The sequence below is a fragment of the Chelon labrosus genome, assembly GCF_963514085.1.
Source record: "Chelon labrosus genome assembly, chromosome: 20".
In the NCBI taxonomy this organism is placed as follows: domain Eukaryota; kingdom Metazoa; phylum Chordata; class Actinopteri; order Mugiliformes; family Mugilidae; genus Chelon; species Chelon labrosus.
The window spans coordinates 12,195,022-12,219,708 of record NC_140353.1 but is presented as its reverse complement, the minus strand read 5'-3'; the positions used below and the strand labels follow the sequence as shown (position 1 = coordinate 12,219,708).

The following is a 24,687-nucleotide window of genomic DNA, read 5'->3' as shown; positions in this document are numbered from 1 at the left end:
CCTGGGATTTGTCCCTGAGCAAGGCCGTATGGATTAACTAACACTGTTTATTGATTTTAAAAAAATATGGCCTCCAGTCTTAAGCAACATGTCAGCGACTCCCGCAGGTTGTGCTGCTGGAATATTTTGAGTGACGATGATAATGCACCGCCAGAGAATTCCCACCGGGGATCCCAGCACCATTAAAACGGCCGACGCTGTGCTTGCAAAGTGAAGCTCTCTGTGTCTGCGGGCGCAATGGAAATGAAGAGAGACGACGGTGGGGGGAGAAATAATGAGGTCTTCGGGCTCGGAGATTTGTGGTGGTAAATAAACAGAACGCGTCCATCTCTGAGGAGCTGTTCTATTTCGAGAAGGCCTGACCCCCAAACACAAAAACACTTCCTCTCTGATCTGTGAAGAGAAAGGCTGCATGTCCCAGGAGGAGCAAGACTGAGCGAGAAACATGAACTATTGACTATATAAGGAGCTTATGGACTTTGTTGCCACACTACAGATCAGCCTCATTCTCTTGTAAACTCTTGTCTTTGTACACTTGTGTGTTACGGCCCTTCATTATGAATGAGTGAGAATTCAACTCATCCGCCGTTCACATGCTGCTGCTGCTGCCACATCATTTTAAACAGACAAGTGAAGGCTCTGTCTCCTCTCTGCTCTTTCTCACCGTCTCGTTCCTCCACACTCTTCAGGTGGGGTGTCGGTCTGTGAGGAAAGGGGATGGGGTTGCCATGACAATGCCAACTTAACGAAGTGTGTCTCCCTACATGACTGTTGGTTTAATTGGACGACGCAGAGAAAGAACCAAAAGGCGGCTGAGCTGAAGGCGACGATTCTCACCGTCTGCCGCGCTGTCTCCCCCCGTCTTGAAGTCACACTCTCTCTGTGCGTAGTTGTGAATGATTAATGGTGATTATGTAAGAGCCGTAGTACATGAAGTGCATGGTGAGTGCTCGAGGAGAGGCGACGCAGGGATCTGTCAATGGAGGGCGAGGGAAAGAACTTCCAGAGGCCCTTGGTATAAATGAGAACCTCACAATATGAGCTCATTAAGTGAATTAAACATTTTACTGATGTTTCAGTGCCGTGAAAAGATGTGCCAGTCAACATGTTAACTGCAATGTCATCTTCTGCAGCCTTTTCTCTTTGTGCATATCCAGCTTTTCTTTAATGTTTAATGAAATCTTTTTGCGTCCGGTATGATGTGCAACCTCAAATAAACCCTTATGATACTGTTTAAATAATTGATAACACATATTCCTCAACAGCAGACGCACACATATACACGCACACACAAAATGAGTTATTCTTCTGCATACAGTAAAAACATCCGAACTCTTTAAAAACGAAAGCAGCAAAGCAAAAAAAAGCACAATGAAAGCAGAGATCCTTTTACCACTGAGACTGCGGGCGCTAAAAACGTACACAGCTGCAAGAAACAACTGTGAGATGTACTAATGCTGCAGTATCTGATAAATATTAACAACCAAGCATGCGCAGTTGAGTTTGCTTGATGGGGGGGGGGGCTCTGCAGACCTGAGCTTTATATCAGACTCATGTATAAACCGGCCTTTAACAAAGTTTTCTTCACAAAGAGCTCACACGGGAAAATCACAGCTATTTCAGTTTCTGCAGCAAAACAACAACACAGCAATAGGTGCTCAAGTATTAGACTAATTTCCTGTGAATTGCTTTCCAGTAGCTTGAGTTGCTTAATGCCCATGCAGGCTCCCTAGGACTAATTTGATGGTCCACATATTTCCTCTCATGTACTATGCGGTGGAACTCCTACTGCACAATCCCTCTTCCTCAGGATGCAAACATGCAGGGGAGGAAAGCTGCCCACCAGGACACCTGAAGGTCTTTACTCTTTATTGCTCCACTGCATCTGCTCTTCCCATTATTCCTGCTTGTCCTCTGCGCCTCGTCCCAGCCGTGACTCGCTTGGTGTCACGTGTGCGTATGTCAAAAAAAAATAAAAATAAAGATCCTCAGTTACAAGAATTACTGCTGAAGAGGTTGGTTTTAAAGGTCTGACGACTCTCCCTCATTTAAAATGGCAGAGATCTGCTTTGTGTTCCATTTGAATGCGAAGCCTCATTTATTTGTCCTGCATTTGCATCTAATTCTCGAATCTATCTGTGTTTACAGGTTAATTTGAAGACAAAGCACACGCTTTAAATCTTTCTGTCTTGTTACTGTTGGCTTTCCATACAGGTATTTTACATAATTACACTATGATGCAGGAATTCAGCTAATTACCTGCAAGTGCAGAATTGCTGTTCAATTGGTTGAGCGTCTCTTGTTAAGTAAGTGCTGCCCTCTATTGGAAACAGTGACCAGGTGCAATCAGTAGCTTCACTGCTTCAATTAAAAAAAATAAGAACAATCACAACAGGACTATTACTGTAAAAAAAAAACACAAAATATGATGCCAATGTCAGAAAATGTGCACCCTTTAATGGAGAACTAAATATACTGAAGGAATAAATATACTTTTGTGGTTTATGGGGAAATGACTGTAAACCACTAGATGGTGTAGATAGACAGAGAACAATAACACACCACTGGAAGTGTAACTTCCTGCTAGCTATTACACAACAGTTAACCCACAGCTGTGTGACTGACCACAAGTGGCTAATTGTTAATCTGAGATTTAAACACTCGTGCTGCCCTGTCTGTTTAATGCCATTTATTTCATACCCATTAACAAAGGCACGCTTTATTAACTTTTTCCCCCCTGTATAGTTCCTGTGTAGCTACACCTTCTCTGTGATTTTAAAACTGGTCTCTTGTTGCATCTTTGGGATGCAGTGCTTGCAGTGTTTTGCAGGTAATGCTAATATCTTGGCCTAATATTTCCTATAAAAGGGGGAAACTAAAAACAAAATGCACACAGGAAATATATTCAAGATTATGCAGTAGATAACAAATTTGACTCTACAAACAGATAGTCCTGTGCTCTGTTGACAACTTCTGCGTAGTTTAGGTGTAATATAATGGGAGTCCACATGGAGATAGTTGTGATTTAGCACTCTTTATATCCCCTGTATGCAGCTATAAAAGTGCCAGTGTAGACAGCGCAGATACAGGTCTTTCTTTTCACTTTTATAGTCGTATTGTGTTCTCCTCTCCTCAAATAAATCCTACCAAACGCCCCTCTTACGTCATGCCTTTCCTCCCCTCACGCGTGGAACGCCATAAATGTGAGAGCAGCGGAGGGGGGTCGCATGCATCATCCTTCGCTTCAAATTCAATTATCTTTGAAGGCTGTAAATCAGAAACATGAGTCCATTAACAACGGGATGAGTGGTTGATGGATTTCACTTTCTCCTCACATTAGGTCAAGAGAAACGCTTATTACGGAGGGCTGGGCCGCCATCTCCCCACCCACATTATCACCATTTTTATGTCGCCAAAGGTTCTCTGATATCAAGATAGTTCGCAGCGTCCAAATATACGACGGTTGGCTAGCAGGAAGTCAACTTTAATTTTTCATGTTAAAAACGTATTTTTCAAGATACCGCGCATGCTCACAACAGGAGGCCCTGCTAATTTTTATTTACGTCACACGAGAAATTGTGTACGTTTTATAGTTTTTGTTATTAGGGCGTAAAAGGCGAACATCTAAGTTGTCATCACTTAGATAACGCAAATCCAAGCTAAAAAGACGAAGAAGCTAACGGGCGTTAGACGAAAGAGGGAGTACAGGCAGGAACGCTCTCGCTTCGGGTTTGTGTTCTTTGTTGGATGAGTGCCGTGGATGACAACCGTCCAGCTCGTCGCAACAACAACAGCAGCAGCAGCGGCGGCGGCGGCAGCGGCAGCGGCGGAGGCAGCAGTGTGTCTATCATCGTAGGGGAGTGAAGTGAACCGGAGGAAGGAGAGAGAGAAAGGATTTACAGACACCATCCAAGCATGGCTACCCAAACGACAGCATCATGCACTGGATCCGCTCTGTTGCAGCCACTCAGCGAGATGATCAATCTCCCCCTCGACCAGGTATGTGCTTGGATGGAGAGAAAAAAAAAAAAAATTGATTCGTTAACCGACCGAGCTGGGGACATATTTTCAGCTACACACTTAGCAACAGTGTGTGAGGCTATAACGGCTGGGAATGCGCACTGCCATTGTTTCCTGCCGTTAGCTTGGCCCTTGAACATTGCGGATCTGCATAAAACGAGGGCAGGAATTCACTGCTGGTGGTTCACTATCACCATCAGCTAGCCCACTGTCAAGCTACACCACAGCTAATGCCCTTTGTCTCTCCCTTTCTATGCCCGGAGCCTAATCCAGGGGTTTCCAAGCTGTGGTCCGGGGACCCTCGCTGATCCTTTGATCTGATCATTATCGGGCCACTGGTGTAATCTGGATTAAATACTTCACTTTCACTTAAGTGTGTACTAATGCTAAAATAACACACGTACGATTATTTTTTCAGTAGTAGTTGGTGATATGAAGAATCAAACTAACCCCTGACTGAGTGCTACATACCAGACTTCGCCTTCTTCTTTAGTTTTAATAGCAATTGTCAAAATAGTTGAGTTGTGCACTGCAGCCGCCAAACTAATCTAATGAAGTTCAACTGGCTACAACTATTTTTTTTGGTGGCACTAATGACGTGGTAACGCCTCAACCAATCAGATGCCATGTCTGTCACTTAGCGACGCTTCTCATCAACGGCTTCCGTTGAAAATTAATCGTGTAGCTGTTGCTCTCCTGCTAGTCGCATAAAGCTACAATTATGGTGCTTCAAGCTACCAATCAAACGTGAGGTGGTTTCAATGCTCCAATGTTCGTCAACCAATCAAATGTTTTGTTTCACCAGTTAACTTTCAAGGCTATTGGCTTGAGTAGCAATAACTCGTTAATAGTGTAGGGAGCCACACCCACATTTTTTTTTTGTGTGTTGTGAAAGTTGGTCTGGAACCACTCCATTGAAAGCTAATTATGCTCCGGCAACTACCTGCTGAGCCTTTTCAATCGTTTGGCCTCTGTGCAGTTTAATTTATTTTACAAGAAAATGGCTCTAATTGGTTATTGGACTATCCAATTACATGCAGAGGCTGTTTTCCCCCCCAATATCAGTTGAAACCCTAATGACGTGCCAACAGATTTATATTCTGGAGAAAACTGAGCTGTTAATTGGATTCTTTAATTAAAAAAGTGTTAAATCTGATTTTTAATTTGGCAATTTTCTGATAAGATCCCTCAGTTCACACCATTATCAAGTAGTGAGAACTCCATGCATGTTATGATGGGTGCAGGGCTTTATAGTCACACAGATTTCTAGGTGTTTGAATCCCAGCTCACACTGAACCTACTGCATGGTCACCTCTAATGGGGATTGGCACCACACATTTTACATTTTAAAGTAGTGTGGGAATACAACACCCTAAAGGTGCAGCTTGTCTGGACTAATGGGAATATATGGTCGTTTTCTGAAGTGGAATTCATTGCAGCGTGTGCATTATAAAGACTACCCCCAGCTGCCACACCCAACAACACCAAGTACATTTCCATGACAGTGGTTTCAGAGCACATTCACCAGAGACAGCCTGTGGTTGCGCGTAAAAGGCTCAGTTCAGTCATGTCAGATGAGATCTGTGGCTCAAGGTTTGTTAGACAGGTTCATCCAGAAACGTCATTGATAATGAATATTTGTTCCGGTGTGGCTTGTCGAAGGAAAGATGGAAATATCCGATGTTAACTATAGTGATTTCCAACAGCGTCACTCTCATGTTATTGGTTTTGCATGTGGAGGTGTCCCTCTGAGTTTATATTCAAATAACTACCTTGCAGCTTCCCTGTATCAGCGCGGTTTGATAGTTCTAAGTGTTATTTTTTAGCCTTAAATTCAAATTACTTTATTCTTTCCAGAGTCACGGCATTAGGGAAGTATTTGTGTGATTAACTATATAAATAAAATGCAAAAGGTCTCCAAACATAATATGAAAGCTGTCTAGTTTCCTCTTATGCTATTGCCATGTCTTATCAGCTTTTTTTCCCCAGCTCTTTTGTCCTTATCAGCATACGGTAGGGTCACAGACAGATGAGCCTGTTCCCTCTGCATGCCTAGAATTTTTTTCTTTGTAGTACACAAATGATATAAAAAAAAAGGTCGTCTTAGAGGAAGTTTTCTTCAGCTGAGAGGCTGTAAAGTTTAAAAATAATATTTAATTCTCCTATAAACACTTGCCTTACAGGAGGGCGTGGGCGAATGTCCAGTTTCATAGTTTCAAAATCATTGATCGCACAAACCGTAAATGAACTCTGTGCTTGGGTGAACTTCCCGATCATTAGATTATGCTCACAACATCCAAACCTGCATGTCTAGACTGGAACGTGTCACTGTTTCTCTCAACCTTGGAGGCTTCCGGCATCTGATAGGAATGCCACATGGAGGGAACGAACTTACACCCTCTCAACCTCAACGCACACTGTTGAAATATATTTTAACAATCAATATTTGTATTGCAGTCAATGAGTTTTAGAATTATCCTAATGATAATAATAAATTCAAACTGAAAGCGCTAGCATGTGCTTCTTTATATGAAGACAAAGAGACCAGCAGGGACAAAGAGACACCATGGGATTTTAATAAAATTCATCAAGTTGATACGTTAACTGCAGGTCAACAACGTCCACGACTGTGGTCCCTGTCACCAAACTCACCATGGTGATAATGGTGGGCTTGGTGCGTCAAGTGAACCCACATGCACTGTTGTCACTGTTGACAGTGTTTAACTTTCACGTAGATATCAGGGATGGCAAGAAGAGCTACCTCCATCTGTACAGTATTTATATATTATCATGTTGTGCTCGTTGCACACTGGGATATAGACAAGATGGTTACCTAAGCAACCGGAGCATGGAACAGGCACCAATGGTCTGCAACAAAGCGACTGGCGATAAACGGATCATTTTATATGTAGACATAGCTTACGCAGTGTGATTTTATTGCCTCGTATTCTGCAGTATGTGCACGACTCAACCTTTTGCAAATCCCGATGTTGAGCTTGACCCTGGGACCACAGTTATCAGTTCAAGCAATGCCGTCTACAACTTTTGATCACGTCTCTTTACCTTGGTGTCACAGCGGTGTAGTCAGAGAAGAAGTAATTGATGGCGTGCATTACTGAACTACTGGTTGTTTCTGTTTGGCTCCGTTTGAATGAATGTTGGCTCAGTAAAAGAGATTGGCACTGCACAAATAGGACAGATATTCACGGGCTATCATGGCCCACTCTACTTTGTTGGACAGATGTCACCCCCCCGTGTCAGTGTGGTTTGCTAGCATCCTGCCAGCTGTGCGCCGTGTTGTGTCAGCATCACGTAAATCAATACGGCCGCTCAGATAACGGCCCGCGCATCTGTGTGGCCCACGGACATTGACACTGATTTAAATGATGCTGCTGCAGTGTGGCGGCCCTCTCTCCGTGTTGTTAGGACTACGTGTAGCACATAGAGGGAGTGACGGGCCTCTGCACTGGCTCGCGTCGGGGCTGTGATGGGAGCTGTGAAATCTGAACCATGCTTTTCTTTCTCCATTCTTTTATTGCTTTCTTTCCCTCTGTCGCACATAGCCCGTCCTTTGTCAGCGCCATGCTGACGGTGCTTTGAATGGGACCTCCTACTGCATTTTTGTATGCCCACACGAACACTGTTCACCCACACTGATATAAAAAAAAAAAAAATGTTTTTATGATCACAAGTGCGCATCCTGAAGCCAAGCTGTGTCTGCCCTGGATTTGGCTTATAGCTTGTCATAGACCTCATGGAGTGAAGGACACGTCCAGTATGAAGTGATGCACTTAGTCTTGATGACATTGACCTGACAGTGTTCATCAAGGAAATCCTTGACATTTTACTCTCATCTCATCTGCCCTCCTCTTGCCTCTACCGCATATAGCAACTCGTTCAGCTGTTACTCTTATGCCCACAAGGATCCAGAAACTGATTCTAAGCTATCGTTACTATGGGGAAGTTAGCTGAAATGCTATGTTTTGTTTGAGATAGACCTCATGGCACGCATAGACTTGCAGGGGTGTTTTAAACGCAGGCATTCAGGTACTGCTCTTTCTCACTTCCTCTAGGACTTAGCTTTTGATTTTAGTCACTCACACAGCTGAGCAGAGCGGCGCTGCTTTTGTATTTTCAGAGGCAGCAGGTAAATGAGTCAGATCCAACCACTCGAGTAGGAATTTCGCAAGTCCAGTTTGTTTTGTTCCACACAAGGCGTCCCGCAGGCCAAGGCTCGCATAAACACGGCGTCCCGCTTCAGTCCGACATTTGGGAACGTGTTTATCTATCTCCCGACTGCTTTGCCGCCGCCGCGTCTCGGCCGTTCTCCCCATCCGTGCGCCGCGCGGCTCAGCTCGGTGACAGGAAATCAAAAATAACAAAACTGAATGAATCATACGGTCCATCTGCAAACGGAAAACTCCACGCCAGAAACTAATTTAATAGCATCCAAATTTAGGTTATTTACCAGTGGCACTAAAAGTATGATTTCCCCTGATAAGGAGCATTTGTGCCCCAGTAGACTTTATTTTCAGCTGTGAAGCTCTTTCCACAGCCGCAGCTGTTTCCATATGCAACAGCTGGACTCCTGGTGCATCATCCACATATTGTATGCAGTATTATAACAACCCGCTGTTTGTTTGTTCAGCTCTTCATCACCTTGCATTCTAATGTACTTTATTGATTTTACCTAAGGGTCCCACTATTTATGTTCCGTGCAAATTAAAAAAGGTGATTATATTTTGGGTAGCTAATGTTTTTTCTATTGTTAAGTGTTTTTGTTTTTTCTATTAAAAGCTCTGAGTTAAAAGGTTATTATGCGTGCACTCTGAAGTGAACCGTTTCCACCCGCGTGGTCTGCAGGATGTCTCTGGGGGAGTTTGGAAAATTCCACCTGCGCCGCGTTGTGTTTGATAGACAGTCTATAAGCTGACACACGGCTTCTTGGACCATACTTATATGTTTAGTATTTGGATTAAGTGAGACTCTGCATGATGTAATGTTTTCAGTGTCAGCACTGACCTTAAAAACAGAGCACGTGCGCATACAGCTGGAACGTCTTGTCAGCTGATCGTTGACAACAGTGTTTGTAGAGCTCTCTTAGACAAATACATTTCTGTCTCTGGCTGCAGAAAAAAAAAATGATCTCAGATGTCTGCTGCCTGGTCGTGTCCAGTGATTAAGTGGCACTACTGATATATTTTTCACCCTAGAGGTGTATGCCATCGACATGCAGGCCTTGTTGCTCCTCGGGTCATTTCAGATGTGCCAACTGCATCTGACGTGAGGAGGCTCTGTCTTTTAGGAATTGGTTCACACTGTACAGGCGGTGCTGCTCTGCGTCCCAGCTGTACAATCAGTCTTCTGTTTATGCGACATATTGGATTGCAGTTTGTCACAGTCAACGGCCACGTCTGTTGTCACGATAACAAGCCTCCGTTTGTTGTTGCTGCAGAAATTTCCTACAAGGCGATTGTACCGTAGGCGTGGGAGCCCACACAGTGCAGAGGGTTCGACTCCCAGCTTTCTTTCCGTTCACCGACGGTTCCCTGTGATCAGTGGCACGGGTGTCTTTAACGAACGGATAGGTTGACCTGGCTTTAACCGAGGTTTGAAAGTGGTCTTGTTTAATGGCTGCTGGTGTAGTATTTCTGACTCCTCCTTGTTCAAACAATCTCATTGTTAAATCCATTGCTTCTTTCAGTGCATTTTTGGAGGGGTGGTAGGGTTTTAAAGAGCTTTGCCTGGAGAATCTAATGTTGGCTTCACTCTAAGGTCTCCTGGCACCAGACCGAGTCCCCAAAGCCCCTGGCTTGGGACTCTTCGTCTTCCTTTTTGGCCCTCAGGACTAGTCAGTGTTTCTCTACCTCCCCTTTGTCTTTAATTGGCTGCCCACTGGGAAGTTTCATCCCTCCAATTGATTTCCTTCCCTCAGCTCTCTGTGATGTAGTGCTACTGGCTGCTGCCATAATTACGGTGCACAGTCAACAATACAAGCATGTGTGATTCCTCCTGGGTAATATGGGAAGGCCTGGCTATGTTGTTAACATTACTGGGTGGTTGATAACAAGCAACACAGTGACGATAACAAACCATTCTTCATTACGACGGTTGGACTTTACGATCATGTGTTCAATCATGCTACCCCGTTGGAGTTATAACCCAGAGGGGTGGAACAGCTGACGATGGAGGAAGAATCAATAAATCAGTAATACAGTCAGAAGATTAATTCACATGTTTACCCAGCGCAAACAGCACTGTGTTAGCCCTGCGATAGACTGGCAACCTGTCCTGGGTGTACCCTCGCCTCTCACCCAGTGACGGCTGGGATGGGCTCCAGCCCCTCCCCCCTCCGGAGGACAAGCGGTTACAGGAAAGGAAGGAAGGATGAATGAATGAAACAGCATTGTGCAACACATTGTTTGTAATGACGATAAGTCCTCTGTATTGATCTGGTTAAGGTTCATTACATATTATTAGAACAGATAAATGAATTGACCTGTTGAGCTTTTGCCCCACTAAGCCTCTGTAGGTTAGTCTCATTCACAATGCAAAGCAGTTCAAGTACCCATGTCAAAGTAACCTTGTATTGTACAGATATCCATAAAATATCCATAGTAATTTCTCCAACTCCTTCTCTCTGAAACATTCATACTACTGTGCTCTCTCTGTCCACGCCTGGATCCCCCCTGAGCTGCCTCTTCTATTAAAGCTCTCTTCAAAGTCTGGATATTTAACTATTAGTGTTATAAAAAGTCTGTGGGATTTTGAATGAGGCTTTGTTCATTTTCTATTCTTGTAACTTGGAAGCTTCCATTTTCGTTTGGCTCTCTCAATCTGTCACGTCCTTGTCTTTCTCTTGTCTTCTGCGTTGGTGATGACTGCCATAGCAGTGGGTATATTTTGAACCAAACCAAAAAACGCTGGGGATTTCCTGGTGGTGGCTACCAACCGGGGAGATCCCCTGAGAACTACATACTGTATCTTCGGGGGCTTTTTTTTTTTCCTGTTTCTCTTTTCTGCACCACTTCAAAGAAAACGAAAATGACGAAGTAGCTGGCTGGCATAGGAAATTCACTTCAGCGCGACATACTGTTGCTTCACGTACAGTCCAGTACATCCTGGACTTACCGACTGTATATATACTGTAAAAACGAAAATACCCTCCTGTGACGTCACCCAAAGGTTTCCGGATGTGCGGTTTTGAAGCTCAGCGTGGGTGCCTCTGGCCGTCGCCATATTGGCAGTGCCCGAATCATTCAAAAATGGGCAAAGAGGTGGAGCTTGACCGGAGCTTACGCTGTCAGGTGACGCCTAGGCATGCAGCTAACAACGTGTACAACCACCCACTAGTCTCTCAAAGCAGCCACGCCCGTATTTGTCCATAACTATAAGACTTGATTTCATTTAATCTGGTCAGTTATATGAAAATTTGCTTTTAAAGCCTCCAGTGGCAATTTGAGGAATAGCCACTTGCCTGAACCAATCGCTGTGCACTCCCTTGTCCTAAAATGCCTAATAAATGTAGTCATGATATTGCAATTCACTTATACCAAAAACATGAATCAGATGTTATACAAGCCCTGCGTTATGTCAACAGAATAAAAGACTAAATGTTTTCTATCTGCGTGATAGGACAGAACACCGGCAGTGGGTGGACTGTCTCACTGTAGATACGGATAAGTAAGAAATTCTGTGCGGATGTCATTCCTCTTCACTCTGAATTGCTCACCACGGTCACAAAAGTGGATATCCGCATGACTCAGCTTTACCAGCTCATTAGTTGGTAATGGTGCAGTGTACTGATGGTAGATTGGGTTTCTGTACTTAAAAGGCCTACACTCTGGAGCTTGGAGTTTAATGTTTGCATAGCACGGAAGAACGATGTTTTCAGGGAATCGCGTAAAGCAGCTTCAAATTACAGGCCAAGCACGTAGACATATTTGAAGATGTAGGCCATAAATATTGCTAACAAGCAACACCCAGCTTAAACATTTGCTTCTGTTTATGACAGTGTTGTCGCAGTTCAAACGTGTGTGCTTTGATAGGTGTTAATCCCTTCCTAAGGCGCGTTCATGTTGAGCCAGTGGCATGAAACTGAAGACTTTAATTTCTCTTTATGCGGCAGCTGTCCGTCTCTAGTTTGTTCTCTGTTCTCGTCCAGGAGTCCAATGGGATGAAGGAGATGCATCCAATATAAATGAGGGGGCATGAATATTTATTAGTGTGACTTTGCAGTGTCAGTCGTAACTCCATTGAGTTGCGCTGGGGGGTGGGGGGGGTTCAGCTGATTCACCTTCGCAGGAACAGACAGGCTCTGTCACATTCACCAGGCCTCAGTCACCTTACCTCTAAGTAGCTCTGTGCGCCCAATAAATAGTCAGTATAATAGTATTGATCACTCTCAAAGTACAAGTTGCGCTGTCATCTGAAAAGTTCAGCTACTAAGTGCGAAATCGATTCAAACTGTTCACTCCTCGGGACCTTTGGTCATCGATTCCCCTGAACCTGATCACCTGACGGAAGACGGCAAAAATAATATGTGCTTAACGGGGTATAAAACTCAACACAGTGCTTTACATGAGTTATCGCCCTAGTCTCAGCGATAACAATTATCTTTATTTAGACCATAAAAAATGCAAAGCGGCGCAGGTGAGGCGGAGTAGTCGCTCAAACGCAGAGGACACAACGGATGAACATTCACAAAGACAGTGCAAGTGAAAACAAATTTTTCAGCTTGGTCAGATCTCCGGATTGACTCAGCTCGGGTTTAAAATAGGACAAATCTTTAGGTATTTGTCAGGGCCTTTTTTTTTTGGTCAAACGATGTACCCGTGAATTGAGTCCATCTGTATTAATCGACAATCGGGAATGTCCCATGCATATTTAAAGCACTCGCGCACCCAACTGACAAATAGTGCTGTTACAGCCATAAAAGTGGACACCACGACTCCAGATGAAACCTCTTCCAGTGGCCATCAGGGAAGTCGATGCTGTCAGTAGTTGTTTCGCTGAGCATTGCCACAGCAGAGCAGTCACCGAATGCTCACCCAGCCAGCAAATGGTAGTCAGTTTACATGCTTATGTAACATTAGCTCACCATTTGCAGTCTTTTGTGACTTTACAGAAAAAACCTGCCTTTTGTGTGGTATTTGGTTCTGCCACTCAAACACCATTGTGCTGTTTTCTATTTTAAGTGGGGTTCCTTTGTGAATTGAAGAGTCTCTATAAAGGCAGTATTTTCTGCCGTAGATGTGAACAGTGGGCTGCAGATTCTTGCCAGAGTGCTAAGTCATTTATAAAGAGCTGTTGCTTTAAGGTTGTGTCCTCATGCTCAGCACACCGTTGAGAAATTTTGCATATATGGTCCTGTTCCATAGCAACTGTCTGCTTGTTTCATCTCAGAGGTGTCTGCCAAAGCTAGGAAAAGGTCTTGAGTGGAATTCGTAGGTTTAGTCAAATTTAGGGAACTGTTAACAGATCCTTAGGGAAGAAGAGGTATTGTGTATTGGTAATGCAGGTCTTTGGCTGAAAAAGTGCAGAATCAATTCCAATGGCATATACTGTTGCGTGTTTTGTTGTAAGCATTGCATATATTGTTTGTCCTTTACTTCTCCTGCCTGAAAGCAGTTTTTACTGGACAAAAAGAGCATCAGATCTTCTCTGCAAAAGTTGTCAAGCTCTTGTCGACATAAGTAAATGCAATATGATAGTTGCAGGGTGGCTCTGAGGAGACAAAATGTTCTATGATGACTGGTTTCCATTTTTATGTAAGGAGTTCAAAGAAGGCATGTTATCCTCTGACCAACCTCTGGCAATGTAGTAACTTTTCCACAACACCGTACGTCATTTCAGTTAGTCATTCAACAAACATGCAGATTATTAGCTAAAAACCCGAATACAGGCCCTCATTTGATTTGAGGGATTGGATCAAATTGTACTTCTTCATTATGTGTGGCTGAATAGTCTCATGGAGCGCTGCAGAAGCAAGACTCATCATGCAAGGCAGTGCACCCTCCCTTTGAATCTTTGTCTTCATACATTCCATGTGCACAGCTGTGGCCCCATGTTCAAACAACAGGCCGGAGATATTACAGGCTGTTCTTTATGAGTAACTCCCTCTGCAGCTCTGTGTGAATGAAACAGCGGGAGCCGAGCTGGCAGCGGCCCAGCGTTTGAGACGACTCTCAGACTCGCTTCCTTTTAGCTGCGTTGGAAAGGCGTCTCAGAAATGTCGAATGACTGCTTTGAATCAGTTTAAATCTGCACAAACGTGTAAAACAGCCGCAAACATCAGGCTTTGGCATCAGTTGCATGGAGGCAGATAAGAAAGAGATCAGAATCAGCACTGTCTTTGTAGACACACCTCTCGCTCCCACTGTTAAACATAAAAAAATCACATTAGGTACAATGAAACACAGTGTAATCCAACATAATGCAGCTTGCCTTAGGCACTTGGCTTAAAATGTTAGTCTTGGTTGACGTGGCGACACCTGTAGTTACCGGTGGTTACGATATTTCCAGTCACAGAATTTTGGGGAAACTTTTTCTATTATTCTGAGAGCTGATTTATATTTTGCACATGACATGAGCGTAATAAGGCGGACTCTGCCATTAGCAAACGTTGCTTATCTCTGTCTTCCACGGCATTGCATGCTAAGTCGTTAGCTAAGACGGTCAACCTAAACATTGGCATGCATAACACCGGGTTTTTATCAATAGCAAGTCTGCAACTTTGGGCCCAGCTGTAGCAACACCAGGTGGTTAGCTATATGGGTATAGGTAAGGTATACATGGTTAACGAGATTAAATCGTGAGATAAATCAAACGAGAGCATCCACAGGCAGCAGAAAAATATTTAATCAGTGACACAATCTGTCTGCCGTTTCTGTCTCTCTCTTTCTCAGTATTTGTATTTCTCCTTCTTTAGAAGGATTCCAGTAAAACTCTCGTGTAAGTCATATGGCTGCCAGCTGTTTACTAGGAGTTGCACATATCAAGAGGGGGGGGGTTAAGTGTTGTCAGCAAAACTCAATGAGAAATGTATGTGGATAACAGAAGAATAAGGACTAAGCCTGCAAGGCCCACCCAGGACATTTTCCAAAGAGAACGCTGGCTTTATTATATATAATTATACATACACGATTTTGTAATTGCTCTCTTCTGTTCCTCTGTTGTTTTTGTGTTGCGCTGGCATGGTAACGTACAGCATACATACCCCTGAGTGCTTCAACTCAAGGTCACTGAAGGTCAGTACATCTTGCTGTAGTCACACGACTTCATTGTTAGTCTTTCCCATTGCACACTAGCGTGAGTTCTCAAGGCACAAATACATTTTCGGACTGAACACGTCCCTATAGTCAAGGAGAAAAGAGCTCCACACACACACACACACACATACATATTGTGAGTGTGGGTCCGGCCCAGGATTGCTGGTTGCCTTGTGGGGAATGGCTGATTGTTTGGCTATTAATAGCCGGCCTGACCGTAGAACCTGACTGGGATCTGTGGATCAGCTCAGAGAGGAGCGCTCCACACTGCAGGCACTCCTGTGCATGTGTGTGTGTGTGTGTGTGCATCAGTGCATGCATCCTTCAGCCTGCTCTTGGCTTTTTTTTTCCCTCATTACTTCCTCCATCAGCACAACGGCTAGTGCAGCCTCAGTTAACCCCGACAGTCGATGGTCAAGTCTTAAATGGTGGGTTTGGTTCGGTGTATATATAAAGACTTGTGTTCCGCCCTTTTCATGTGCCGTGTTATCCAGCTGGCAGCCTTGTGACTCCACCACAGGTGAAGTGCTTGTCAAAATGTCAAACTCCTTTTTCTCTGATTTGCCTGTGTTTGTGAGTGGGCGAAGGGGGCATTGCCACTGGCACAAAACAAGTCAAAGCTTTTTTTGTATTGGTGGAAAGAACAAGGGTGCCGTTGTCCCCATACTGTCAGCATGCTCTGGCTGCTCTGGCTGCTCTGGCTGCACTGAAGCACACACACACACACACACACACACACACACACACACACACACACACACACACACACACACACACACACTAAAGTTGGTTTGTCTCTAGGAGGCATTACCAATTGTGCCACATTTGTTGGCTAGGACTAAAGTAGTCATGACATCGCCTGCGCCTTCGTCTGGCTGCAGAGACTGTGTGTGTGTGCGTGCAGATGGGTTTGTTTGCAAGTGTGTGTTTGCATGTGGGAGCACACTGGCACACTTTTCAGCACTGTCATTTTCCTCCTGTCAGGGGAACAGCAGATAATAATGCAGCAGCATTACATTCTTCACTGAACTGTTGCCGCCATGTATCTGATTGCGTCATGAACCTCACGTGTGAAACTTACGTATATTGTATATAATATTGCGCTTTTCCTACCTATTTTCTTGCTTCATCCACACATTACTAATCAATCATTGGCAGTTTTTAATACTTGCTGGGAGTTAGACATTAATAACCTTTCCAGCTCTTCTCTAACATGAAAACTGCTCTTTGCACTACAGCTACTTCCTGCTTCTGTATATTTGAAGCACACCACACATATGCTCTACAGACACTTTTTGCACCGGCTGTGGCACTAGTCGAGCTGAACTTCGAGGCTTTGACTCCCTCCCTCCGCTCGGGCGGCGGCAGCGGCACGAATCTGCATGAGTCATTGTGGACTACAGCTGATGGAAATAAAATGAGACTGTGCAGAGCGGGACTGTGGCGTCACACCGACGGTACGGGTGGGGGGGGGGGGGGGAGTGTTGAAGGAATGACTTAATGACATGGAAAAAAGGGTTTTATGCTAATGACGGTCTATATTTATCACCCACTCTGTGTAGGAACACACACGAGCAGATGCACGCGCCCATGCACAGACAGGAGCCCACCAGCGGCAGTGAGCACGGCTCAGATAGGGAGGCATGTACTGCTCACTATTTTAGTCTCTTGGCGCTAAACGCGGTGTATGCACAGGGAGCGGGGAGAGGGAATACTATTCATGAAATGTAATATTATCCCAGTTGTGTGTGTGTGTGTCTGTGTGTGATGCTACTTAGGCTCATTGAAGTGGTGAAAGTCATTACCTAAGCAGAGAGCTCTCCTGTGGGAAAGGTGTCCTGCACCTACAGAGAGCCAGTCAGACTCAACAAGCCAGTATTATGGAGATGTTTATCTGTGTCAGTGCCCCGTGGGAGCCATTTTCTCCAGGCCTCCCATCATTCACAGTCAGACGCTGACAGGTAAATCAGAAGAAAAGTCAATCCAAAGGCAAACCTTCTTTATTCATAGGTCTTACATCGTTCTCATGCCATGTTTGTTGGCTTGTAGCTCCACTGGGTGGACTGCTATGTTTCTGTCTGTCAGTCGTACCACCACCATGGTCGTGACTGTACCTCTATCGTGTCCATAGATATATATACTGACTAGATGTCGCCTTGACTACTGCTTCTCATTGGAACGAATGCGTCAATAGAGACGCCATCTTGCCGCGGGGCTCCAACCCCCTTTAATGCATTAGCGTCAATCGAGGCAGAAATTAAATCATCATAAATCGTCCAAATCTCAAATGATTTTTTTAGTTTTTTGGTTTGTTCCAACTGACAGACACGTATTTATGATCGAGTCCAGAGAAAATTGAAGCTTTTGATATTAATCTACTTCAAAAGGTGTAAGTTTATTATTCTTCCACTTCAGTGAACTTAAAATTAACTATCGTTACTTACCTTAGCCTAGCCTACTGCACACAAAATGGCCACAATGGTGTGATATCCATACTTAAAAATACATGTTAATTAAAACATTTGAATTGTACTGGTTTATTTTGTACATCAGCAAGCCTGCAATACAATGACCCAGCGTAAAATGGTTACATAACACAAAACAAACATAACGTGCGTACGTAGTGTGAAAACATCTTCCAGTATTTACTACAGCTTATTAAATGATTAGGCTACAGTATATAACATATATAACATCCATATGCAGCACAAAAGTCGGCATCTTTACAGTTGATCTGAATGCGGAAAACATGCAGATCCCCGCTTCAAGATGGCGGTGGTGTTGACGTATGCTTCTATGCCCAAGGCGACATCTAGTCAGTATATATACCTATGTATCGTGTCAATTACTGGATGAATTGCCATACAGGTCAATAGGACTTCTAATGACTTGATTGATTGATGATTTTTCTTCTGGTTCCAACATCAGGTTCTTGGTTTTGAGTGAAGTATCTTGACAAATATTGAAAGGATTGCTGAGAAATCTGATATAAACATGCCTCAGTTACAAAAATATACCTGCAAAATGATTGACATTCTCATCAGCCCTAGCTCGACATGTTAGCATGCTAACTATCTGACTGTGGTGGTGATCATGGTAAACATTATACCATGTTAGCATTTACCTTTAGAGAGGCCTGCTGCGGCAACAGACACTTGGTGTTTTTCAATCTGCATTCTTCTCTGTGCTTATGTTCTTGTGAAACCAGTCTTTTCCCAAGTACTGTTCCTATTATAAGTGCTCATCTGAGACCAGGTACAGTCCGAATGACCTGATGTGTGTCCAGGATGTATTAGAAGGTAACTTGTGCGGTACTCCAGAATGCATTTCACTTGTTTGGTCCAAACTACCGTGTATGAAACTCCTGGGTTTGCGTACTTGCTATGTGTGAGGGCATGCTAACCATGTAGCAACCTACACAGGCAGCACACGCGCTTAACGTGAAGGAGCTCCCTTAAATGCGCATGACATTTAGCCAATGCTTCACTTTATTAGCATAAGTCATGGTACAGGTGATGGTAAGGTGCTGTGCTGTGATATTCTACAGGTTGTGGGTTGCATCATGTGAGTGTTATGTGTTCCATCTTCATTTACTCTGACCCAGAAACATATACAGGTCCTTCTCAAAAAATTAGCATATTGTGATAAAGTTCATTCTTTTCCATAATGTAATGATAAAAATTAAACTTTCATATATTTTAGATTCATTGCACACCAACTGAAATATTTCAGGTCTTTTATTGTTTTAATACTGATGATTTTGGCATACAGCTCATGAAAACCAAAAATCCCTATCTCAAAAAATTAGCATATTTCATCCTACCAATAAAAGAAAAGTGTTTTTAATACAAAAAAAGTCAACCTTCAAATAATTATGTTCAGTTATGCACTCAATACTTGGTCGGGAATCCTTTTGCAGAAATGACTGCTTCAATGCGGCGTGGCATGGAGGCAATCAGCCTGTGGCACTGCTGAGGTCTTATGGAGGCCCAGGATGCTTCGATAGCGGCCTTAAGCTCATCCAGAGTGTTGGGTCTTGCGTCTCTCAACTTTCTCTTCACAATATCCCACAGATTCTCTATGGGGTTCAGGTCAGGAGAGTTGGCAGGCCAATTGAGCACAGTAATACCATGGTCAGTAAACCATTTACCAGTGGTTTTGGCACTGTGAGCAGGTGCCAGGTCGTGCTGAAAAATGAAATCTTCATCTCCATAAAGCTTTTCAGCAGATGGAAGCATGAAGTGCTCCAAAATCTCCTGATAGCTAGCTGCATTGACCCTGCCCTTGATAAAACACAGTGGACCAACACCAGCAGCTGACATGGCACCCCAGACCATCACTGACTGTGGGTACTTGACACTGGACTTCAGGCATTTTGGCATTTCCTTCTCCCCAGTCTTCCTCCAGACTCTGGCACCTTGATTTCCAAATGACATGCAAAATGGATACACCATGTGGACCACTGAGCAACAGTCCAGTGCTGCTTCTCTGTAGCCCAGGTCAGGCGCTTCTGCCGCTGTTTCTGGTTCAAAAGTGGCTTGACCTGGGGAATGCGGCACCTGTAGCCCATTTCCTGCACACGCCTGTGCAAGGTGGCTCTGGATGTTTCTACTCCAGACTCAGTCCACTGCTTCCGCAGGTCCCCCAAGGTCTGGAATCGGCCCTTCTCCACAATCTTCCTCAGGGTCCGGTCACCTCTTCTCGTCGTGCAGCGTTTTCTGCCACACTTTTTCCTTCCCACAGACTTCCCACTGAGGTGCCTTGATACGGCACTCTGGGAACAGCCTATTCGTTCAGAAATTTCTTTCTGTGTCTTACCCTCTTGCTTGAGGGTGTCAATGATGGCCTTCTGGACAGCAGTCAGGTCGGCGGTCTTACCCATGATTGCGGTTTTGAGTAATGAACCAGGCTGGGAGTTTTTAAAAGCCTCAGGAATCTTTTGGAGGTGTTTCGAGTTAATTCGTTGATTCAGATGATTAGGTTAATAGCTCGTTTAGAGAACCTTTTCATGATATGCTAATTTTTTGAGATAGGGATTTTTGGTTTTCATGAGCTGTATGCCAAAATCATCAGTATTAAAACAATAAAAGACCTGAAATATTTCAGTTGGTGTGCAATGAATCTAAAATATATGAAAGTTTAATTTTTATCATTACATTATGGAAAAGAATGAACTTTATCACAATATGCTAATTTTTTGAGAAGGACCTGTATATACTGATTCTTACACCAGTAAACATAGAAGTGCTGCCTTTGTTATGACATAATGGTTGTAACAATGAAGCCTGTATCTGCTGAGAATACTCACTTTATTCTGCGCATGCCATTTTCGAGCAGGAGACTGAGCATGAGACCTGGGGTTTAAACGGATAATAACGGCCTGATAAGGTGGCTAGCATGGCTTTAGCTTTCGCAGATAAAAAAAATTTAAAAATAATAGACTTCTCATCCATCTGTTCATTCCTGTGCTATTCCTCCTTTCTTTTACTGCCTGAGTGCAGCTCCTCTCCGATATATCTCCAGCAGTTGATGAGTTAGATTAAAACATGAGCAGAGGGAGATGTGAAGCAGCTTTTTTTTTTTTTTTTTTTTTTCTTTTTGGCTTTGTAGTAAAATCACGATTGTGGGTGAAGACGCTCTTTTCGGTGATGGAGGTGAAATAAATAAAGAAGTGGCGTGAGAATGAAGTGAACTGTCGTGCAGTGCTCCAGCTCCGGGCGCCTTTATGTTGCTCTCCCTCGCGCGCACACAGGCACAAAGACATATTTCACTCAATAATGAGCTTCAGGAAGCGGGCTTATCTCTGTCTTCCACAGCATTCAATGACTTCCTCCCTCCTCTTCGGTCTCTTTCCCTCCGCCGTTCTGTGTCTTGCTATAATGTATAGCTTCTTAAAGCCGAACTGAGCTGAGCCCTGCGCCGCAGCTGCCAGGAGGAACTGCCTGACGGCTTATTGCCTCTAAGCGCTAATCGCTTACCGCCGACTGCTCCGCATCAAAACATCCGCATGTTGTGGGTCTCTCTGAATGCATCTTTCTGATCCGTCCGCTATATCACTGTAGTTATATAGTAGGAGACTGAACTACACAGACACTGTTGCCTGGCATTGAGATAAAGTGAGGCCGTGCTGTAGACAAGTCTAGTTGGAACCGTATTTGTCTTTAGGATTTAATATTGTGTCAGTGGGATTTGTTACCACGGATGAGAAGAAAAAAAAATACATCAGCGTCTTCTGCAACGCAAACTTGTGGATGTGGTTTATCACGAGTGGTGGCAGGTTAGCAAAATCTCAACTCAGCACATTTTACTAGCAAGCCCTGCTAGTAATTCTCCAAACCACACCTTCTTCTCTTTCCCAGGAACACATTTCGACGTGTTTGCTGCAGTGCACGTATCCTAAATAGCACTTTTTTCCCTCTTTCTGTGGCTCCCTTTGAATCTCAAATTGTTCCGCAGCGCAGATATCCTGCCTCACATTCAGAAACAATGAGAGTGCCGTACCCCAGGGTGAGGTTGACTTCACAGTGAATCAATAATGGAAGAGGAGACGCATGTATTATGAATGAAGAAACAACGTACTCTGGCACAGGAGCTTGTCCGTTGCAAAGTGTTTATTCAATAAACAACTATCCCGACGCTGGCGACGGGCGGAAGGGAAACGTATTTAGCCTTGTCTTTTAACAAACCGTGCGACTGGCTTTTAAGATGTGGCTTCTTTGTGCTTGATCTTATTGTTTTTTGTCATGCGGCGCATTACCTAATGATCCAGTGGTATCGTAGGTTTGCTGCAAAGGCCTGCATGGGCCCAGTAGGCAACCGTGTTCGCCACGTATCCCTCGGTTCTTTAGATTTATGCAGAAACGTACCAAACTTAAGCGTACCAAAATCACGTCCGGGAAGCTGTGGATTTCGGCTCACGGTGTAAAATCACATCTGTGAGTGAAATGTAGCGAGTCGGCAGGCGTGCGGTCTCGTTATGTAAGTGTTGCTCAGGCCAAAGAACTGTTAAGAAAATGGGCATGTTTGCTTTGACAGTTTACGTCTCAACGGCTGGCATTAATTCCTAATGTCAATCTCCCGCAGTGAGCATCTCACTGATGTGAGCTGTAAATAGTTTGAATCACTCATGTAGTTTACTCGTCAGCAATAATCTCTCCGTCTCCCCGTCGAGCTGAACACACACACAGACACTGAAAAGTGTGTCTTTTAAGTTTTTAAAGGGATAATTGAGATTAACTGACTTGGAGTGGATTTTAATTAAAACGGCCAGTTAGCAAGCAGTCACGCTCAAAAGATATCCCTGTATACACAGCCGACGCGCTTATACCTGCGTGTTATTCAATGTTCACGCCGCACACGCGCGACGTGAGAAGGTTCTAATGCACGCGGAACCCGATATGAGAGCAGTCAGTCAGTCAGTTGTCGGGAACAAAATAAGACTCTCCGGTGCCGTCTTCAAAAGGCTTTTCCACTTCATTAATCACCCGAGGTTTCTGTCCGATAGGCCGGGAGTGAATGTGGCTTCGGGGCGACTGTGATCTCTGATAAACCAGCCGTTAATCGTCAGGTCCTATTACAAGTCTGCAGGAGGATGCGACAGAAGGACTTTTCACAGTCAGACGACACAATTTCCGCGTATCCCATGGCCGCAGAAAACACGGCGCTTTGAAAATTCATGCTTAGCTAATCTCCTCAACAAACACAGACCAGTTACTTGGATATTGAGAGGTTTATTTTTAACAGGTACACATTTAAATCTGCTTTAACTTGTCTTTTTTTAAATGAAATACTTTGGACATGCCTTAGGAGTTCTTTCTCAGTTTTTTTGTTTGATCCAAATTATTGTTTCTTTATAAGATCACCTGCTTATAAAGAAACAATAGTAATCATTTGCTTCATAATCTGATGGTTGCTAATATAAAATCACCAGTACTGCTGTCTCATTCTTCATGACAAGGCAAGCTTAAATATAAAAGCTTAAATACATAACTTCAGATTTTGAATAGTCACCCACAGCTCCACTTGAACAATACAGTTCCTCTGTCACACCCTTTCGCTCTCCCACATGAAATTCCTTCCTCACGACGTGTTGATATCCAGGGAGGGGCCGGTTTCACGTTCTTGTTCTTTCTTCCGCGCAAAGGCAGTCGTTAAAGTTCCTCAACTATAACTCAATTAGTCTTTGCATTCACTTTCAACAGTAGTTGTGAAGATGTGTGCTCCGGTTAACCTGCTCGGTTCCTGCTGAATCCATTTGGCATTACCGGCTCTTTTATTTTGCCCTCGTGGGTCTCTCGGATAAATCTGCGACTATAGTAAGCGTGGGCTGTTTGCTGGTTTGCAGTGCAGCCAGCCAGTCTTCCTGTGGGCAGAGGCACAGGCTCATAAGTCAGCTTTTCATCAAACCAACCGGCGGTGGCTTTGTCGCCGAGAGAGCAGCTTGAAGTAATCAAAGCGTGAAATGACATCCAGAGAAGGCGGAGGGGTAGTCAGAGCCGCTGTGATTCGTTGTCACTCCCGGGGCATCTTATTTTATTTTTAGCGCTTTAGATTTAACGGAGGTGATTTGCAGTTTGAACCGGGGTCTAATATTGCCACATTTGTCACAGTCAAGTTTGCCCAGAGTGTCGAAAACAACATGAGCCGGGGCGGAGGTTTACTACGAACCTAGGCCTACGTGCTGTATTATTCATAGTTGAATGGTGGGAAAAGGAGCCAGTGTCAATAAAAACTAATCTTTATTGGCACATAGCTGGCTCAGGTTGTTTGCTTTTGAGCCATACCAGACAGGGGGGTGGTTTGCTTTTAGATGCGATAGAAACACTTGCTTGGATTTTGTTTGCTTTTTGTTTGCTTCTGGGATGAGCCCAGACAGCAGGGCCTGCTCACGGTCTTTTGTTTTAGCTTCTCATTCTGGATTATTTGTTAATTACACTTATCTCAGTCCCAACTGGGCTCCTCCTCTGAACAGTACCACCCATAACAACAGAAAACACAACGATGGAGGCATGTGTGTGTGTGTGTGTATGTATTTTTTATCCGTGTGTACACGGAGCAACAAAAGCTCCGATATTTGCTGCCAAACACCATCTGATATGAGACACTAATGCCTGCAGATGATTCGTCGCTCCATCTCTTATCTGTGCAGGCCTACCATGTACTTAGCGGCTATATCAGTCCCTCTCCCTTTTGGCCTCATTAATGATGCAGGATGCATAGATAATGGATGGTGCTCATGGTGTCTCTAGCCTTTCACTGCTTACTGACCAGACGGATCTGTTCACATGACCCACATCCTTTAAGCGAGCCATTGTTCCTTCAGACACGCACTGGCAACAAACACGAAGGCACCAGTGAATAAGGGTCCTTTTAATGTTTTGCTTCGTATTTTGTTTAA

The 24,687-nt window shown here is 44.0% G+C and overlaps 1 protein-coding gene across 1 annotated transcript in view; it reads left to right on the top strand.

Annotated features, from left to right (window-relative positions):
- Positions 1-3,805: 3,805 nt before the first annotated feature.
- The window catches only part of mboat2a (membrane bound O-acyltransferase domain containing 2a), a 43,185-nt gene continuing 22,303 nt past the window's right edge, over positions 3,806-24,687 (top strand). Inside the window, exon 1 of the mRNA XM_084568996.1 lies at positions 3,806-3,999. Coding sequence (XP_084425122.1) covers positions 3,916-3,999 — 84 coding nt within the window. The 5' untranslated portion in view covers positions 3,806-3,915. The remainder of the gene's footprint in view (positions 4,000-24,687) is intronic.